Source organism: Rutidosis leptorrhynchoides, chromosome 11 (assembly GCF_046630445.1).
Source record: "Rutidosis leptorrhynchoides isolate AG116_Rl617_1_P2 chromosome 11, CSIRO_AGI_Rlap_v1, whole genome shotgun sequence".
NCBI classification, from domain to species: domain Eukaryota; kingdom Viridiplantae; phylum Streptophyta; class Magnoliopsida; order Asterales; family Asteraceae; genus Rutidosis; species Rutidosis leptorrhynchoides.
In genome coordinates this window covers 7,188,685-7,193,463 of record NC_092343.1, presented here as the reverse complement: position 1 = coordinate 7,193,463, position 4,779 = coordinate 7,188,685, and the positions used below count along the sequence as shown (strand labels likewise).

The 4,779-nt window shown below is 31.9% G+C and overlaps 1 protein-coding gene across 1 annotated transcript; it reads right to left on the bottom strand.

Annotated features, from left to right (window-relative positions):
• Positions 1–736: 736 nt before the first annotated feature.
• LOC139874273 (putative F-box/FBD/LRR-repeat protein At4g13965) lies at positions 737–1,534 on the bottom strand. Its single transcript, XM_071861726.1, has one exon. It carries the CDS (start codon positions 1,532–1,534, stop codon positions 737–739), a length of 798 nt encoding a protein of 265 aa, XP_071717827.1.
• Between the last annotated feature and the right edge of the window lie 3,245 nt (positions 1,535–4,779).

The window sequence follows — 4,779 nt, the reverse complement described above, 5'->3', positions numbered from 1 at the left end:
AGCTATAAACGGTCTTAACGGTCATAAGTTTGATGGAAAAGAATGGTATATTGGTAAGGCTCAGAAAAAGACTGAAAGGGAATAGGAACTGAAACAACGGTTTGAACAAACCATGAAGGAGACTGTAGACAAATCACGAGGGCCAAACTTGTACATAAAAGATTTAGATGATACAGTTTCAGATGAAAACCTCAGATTTTTCTCATATACTCAAGATATCGTAAAAGACAACCAGATTAAAATGAGATACGTTCAATCAACAACTCTGCTGATCTTTATACCAAAGCACTGCTAACTGCTATTTTCAGAACACACGTTCATAATATTGGCATGAGGCATGTTCAGAAGATGTAACAACTCAGGCGTTGCCTACTTGAAGGGGAGTCAACTTTATGCTGCACTCTTTTTCCCTTAGCTAAAGTTTTATCCCAATGAGTTTTCTTTAGCAAGGTTTTTAACGAGACAGTACTAGTTATTCTCTAATAAAATTGTCATCCAAGGGGGAGTGTTATAAAATATCTAGATTGTGTTATAAAATATCTAGATTGGATGTTAATTTTATTATTATTATATTTCTTGCATAGTAATATTTTATACTATAAATAGACATGTATAGTAGCCATTTAAGGTACACCATTTCTCTTGAAATATCAATATCAATATTTCTTCTCTCCTTCTTCTCTCTTTTTCTCTCTTTGTTCTTATAACCATTAAAGGTAGTTATAAGCCTACTGAATTATAACACCACTTTCTCAAGAGAATCAAAGCCATCTACAGAATTCTGCAAAATGTCACGACAATGCATTACATCAATAAACACAACAGGTGCCTTCACATTCTGAAGTTGAGGAGCAACCACGTTGAGAACTTTTGGATAATCGTAAGAGTAACGATGATAGATTGTAAGATTTGAAAGTTGTGGGAGACAAAGACTTAATTCCTCCAAGTAACACATTTCGATCCGGTCTAAGGTGAGGTCCTTTAGGTTCACACATTTGGAAAAAAGGTTGATGCGCTTATATTTACTAACATCTATGACGAAGTTTCTCAAATTCAACTTTTTCAAAGCTGGAAAGTCCCAACCTGATTCTGATATGTAGCATCTTGCATTTGAGGTAAAATCGAATTCAAGAGTGAGATCTTCGAGAGCCCGACAACTGAAAAGAAACTCTGGGAACTCATGATCTTTTGTAGTGGTCCATACTAAATTCAGTCGCCTCACATTATGCAAGTCAGCATAGTTCACGATTCTTTTGAAAGTATAATTAGTAACTAGCGCCCGGCATCTTAGCTCCAATGCAGAAACTTCTATGAGATTGTTGCGATGTAATAGAGCATGCTTCACAAACTTATTAAAGTGGGAAATAGTGGAAAACTTGTAACTATCTAAGTTTAGTTGGGGTAAGAATGTCCAAACAAGCTTCCATTTTTTGGAAAGTGCACTAGTTTGCATAGCATACTTCAAGTCAAGAAAAGACAGAATATGATGGATAATATCATCGGGCAAGTTGCTTATTCTATCTTCTTCTGCCATAATACTTGTTCTGTCAATCAATGTTGGTTCCAAAAAGCTCTTAATTTACTTGAACGTTGTTGTGTACACTTAAATCCAAGGTGCCTGAAGTTATAATCATGTGCATTAGTAAACTAATTCACACTCATAATTGCTGCAGGATAAAGAAAAATAGGAAACAAAGTGTTGCTATGAACTTCACTCACTGTTTTTTAAGAAGGAGCTTAATGTTCATGTGCATCAGTAAACTGATAAAACCAAAATAGTATACTTATTCACAGTTTCACACTCATAATTGCAGCAAGATAAAGAAAAAGAGGTGGGGAACAAAGTGTTGCAATGGACTTCAAACTCACAGTTTTTTTAAAAGCAAACTTACACACACCCTGCATACAACTTTCCTAAGTGAGGGACTTGCACCCCTAATAAGTTTTTAATGTATACTTATACATAGGTATATATGTCGTGTATACATACTATTTATTATGAGAATTACTTAACCAAGAGTATTTCACATGAACATTACATAATCATATTATCATATACAACTATAACATTTAACATTTGTAAGCTTACTATACTAAAAATTACACTCAACATGGACACCTTTGAAAATTTCATTAATTTGATCGACCAAACAATTTAATTAGCTTATGATATCTTTACATAATTAGATTAGATTCTTTAATATCAGCATGCATTACTTCAAGCTTACACTCTGTGAATTTGATAACATAATACGCTACTGTATCTTTCACCAACAATGTACCAAACTCACTTTAAACATTTCTAGTCTAATCTAACACTACTTTATATGTATAAGTTATAAAATTTTAAAACTATATACAAAATAAACATCTAAATTACTACTACAATAAATATCACATGAAAAATGATTACGATTAAGTTTGTATTACACCAGTTGATAGAAAATCCTCAATTTACTGAAACCCTAGAATACTAAAATTTACGAGGTTATACCTTTATTTCCTCTTGAGTTCGCTTATGATACGAATTTGATGAAGTATATCAACACCCTTCTTCGCTTAGTTTGTTGAATTTTCGAATTTGAAGCTTGGAAATTGGGTTCTAGAAGGATTACGAACGACTGGAATTGGAGGTAGGTTACATATGAAGGAAAGGATTGTGTCCTCTTTAAAATACTCCGCATTGTGGAAATTACTAAAAAAAAGCCTCGTGTGCCCCTCACGTGAAACATACTAACGGCCTGGAACTAACGGCTGTTTCAATCAAGGACCAATGACGAAACTTTATAAAATATTAGGGACCATTCACATCAAAAAATATTTTAGGTCCACCATGAAATTAATATATTATTATTATTATTTTTTAACAGAGATTGGGATCACCCGAGGGGGACTAAACCACCCATTGCGATCATCTCCCGTTTCGACTATGCCGATGCAACGATAATAACCCCGCCCCCATCGATGTCCGGGAGGAAACCTTGAAACCGATCCAAGGGCACGTATTATTATTATTATTATTATTATTATTATTATTATTATTATTATTATTATTATTATTATTATTATTATTATTATTATTATTATTATTATTATTATTATTATACATACTAAATGTGGTGAGGTTTTTGGTCGTTTCCTTAAGGAAAAAACGACAATAGTCCCTAACTCTTTTCACACTTGATTTTTCATTCTTCTCCCTCAACTATAACCAACTTACAAAAACTACAACAAAATTCAGGGGGGTAAAACATAAATTCTCTTATTTAAAATAAAAACTCCACCCAAACACTTCGACATCCCGTATCTTACTACTCGCCACGAGTTAAATTCCACCAACCACACCTTTAAACTCGAAATATTTTTATGAACAAAACGAAACTAACTACGTTCGAAACGGACAATTTTAATCTTTCTATTCGTCGCGAGTTAAATTTTGACAGCACCATTACACTCGAAAAAAATTATGAACAAAGCGAAACTAACTACGTTCGAAACGGATACATTTTAAAAAACGCTTAACACAACAACATTTAAAACGGCGCTTAACACATTGACCGTGTTCCCCTCTGTAAATACACAACGCTACGTTAAATATGAATACGCATGCCGAAAGCCCCCGCCACAACGCGCAGGCCGGTCCGGACTAGTTTTTAACAAACTTCAGGGACCAATGACTTTTATTTTTCTTTTACAAATGCACCTACTCCTCATGCATTAAGTAATTGTAATGTAAATAATAATGAAGCATAATCGCAATAGATTTATCAAAATCACAACTTGAAATATCAACTCCCTTATTTACCCGTGGTAAAGCCTACGTTGCACGAATTATATTATGGTTCAACATTTACTCATTTAAGAACATAATTTGTAGTCCTATTTTCATATTTAGCTCGTGATGAATACTTAAGGTATTTGAAAATTTGACAAAATATCGCGACTTGAAATTAATTGGTCATGTTTTTCATTACTACCCTTTTACGATTTTGTGGAATAACTGTATGTATGTGTGGGGTGAGGGTTATGTGAAAGAATTGTGGAAAGTGATTTGGTTACAAGTTTTTCATTACTATCCTTTTACGATTTTTTAACTCATCTATTTATTTATTTTTAATTAAATATAATTAAAATTTAATGATTAGTTTCGGTTTTACGAAAATTAAACGCATCTCTATATTTTATAAATAAACTAATTCTAGTGTAACTATCACGAATAATCAATTTCACATTATATGAATTTATATCACAATTATAAAACTAATTCTAGTGTAATTATCACGAATAATCAATTTCATATGAATATATATCACAACATTATAATTATCATTATCACATACACTAATACGCACCAAGTTTTTTGGTAGTTTTACATGCAACATGGGTGTCGTTTTTGACATAACTAAGATGCATACCATCATTCATTTAATAGTGCAGTGTTTATTGGAGTGTACATTGTATGTTTATTTCTGGATATATATATATATATATATATATATATATATATATATATATATATATATATATATATAGTTTTTTGGTAGTTTTACATGCAACATGGGTGTCGTTTTTGACATAATTAAGATGCATACCATCATTCATTTAATAGTGCAGTGTTTATTGGAGTGTACATTGTATGTTTATTTCTGGATATATATATATATATATATATATATATATATATATATATATATATATATATATTGAATGGATCTGGAGAGAACTAATGGTGGGAGATAACCCATGAAATCCACATTTAGCTAAATCTGTACACATATT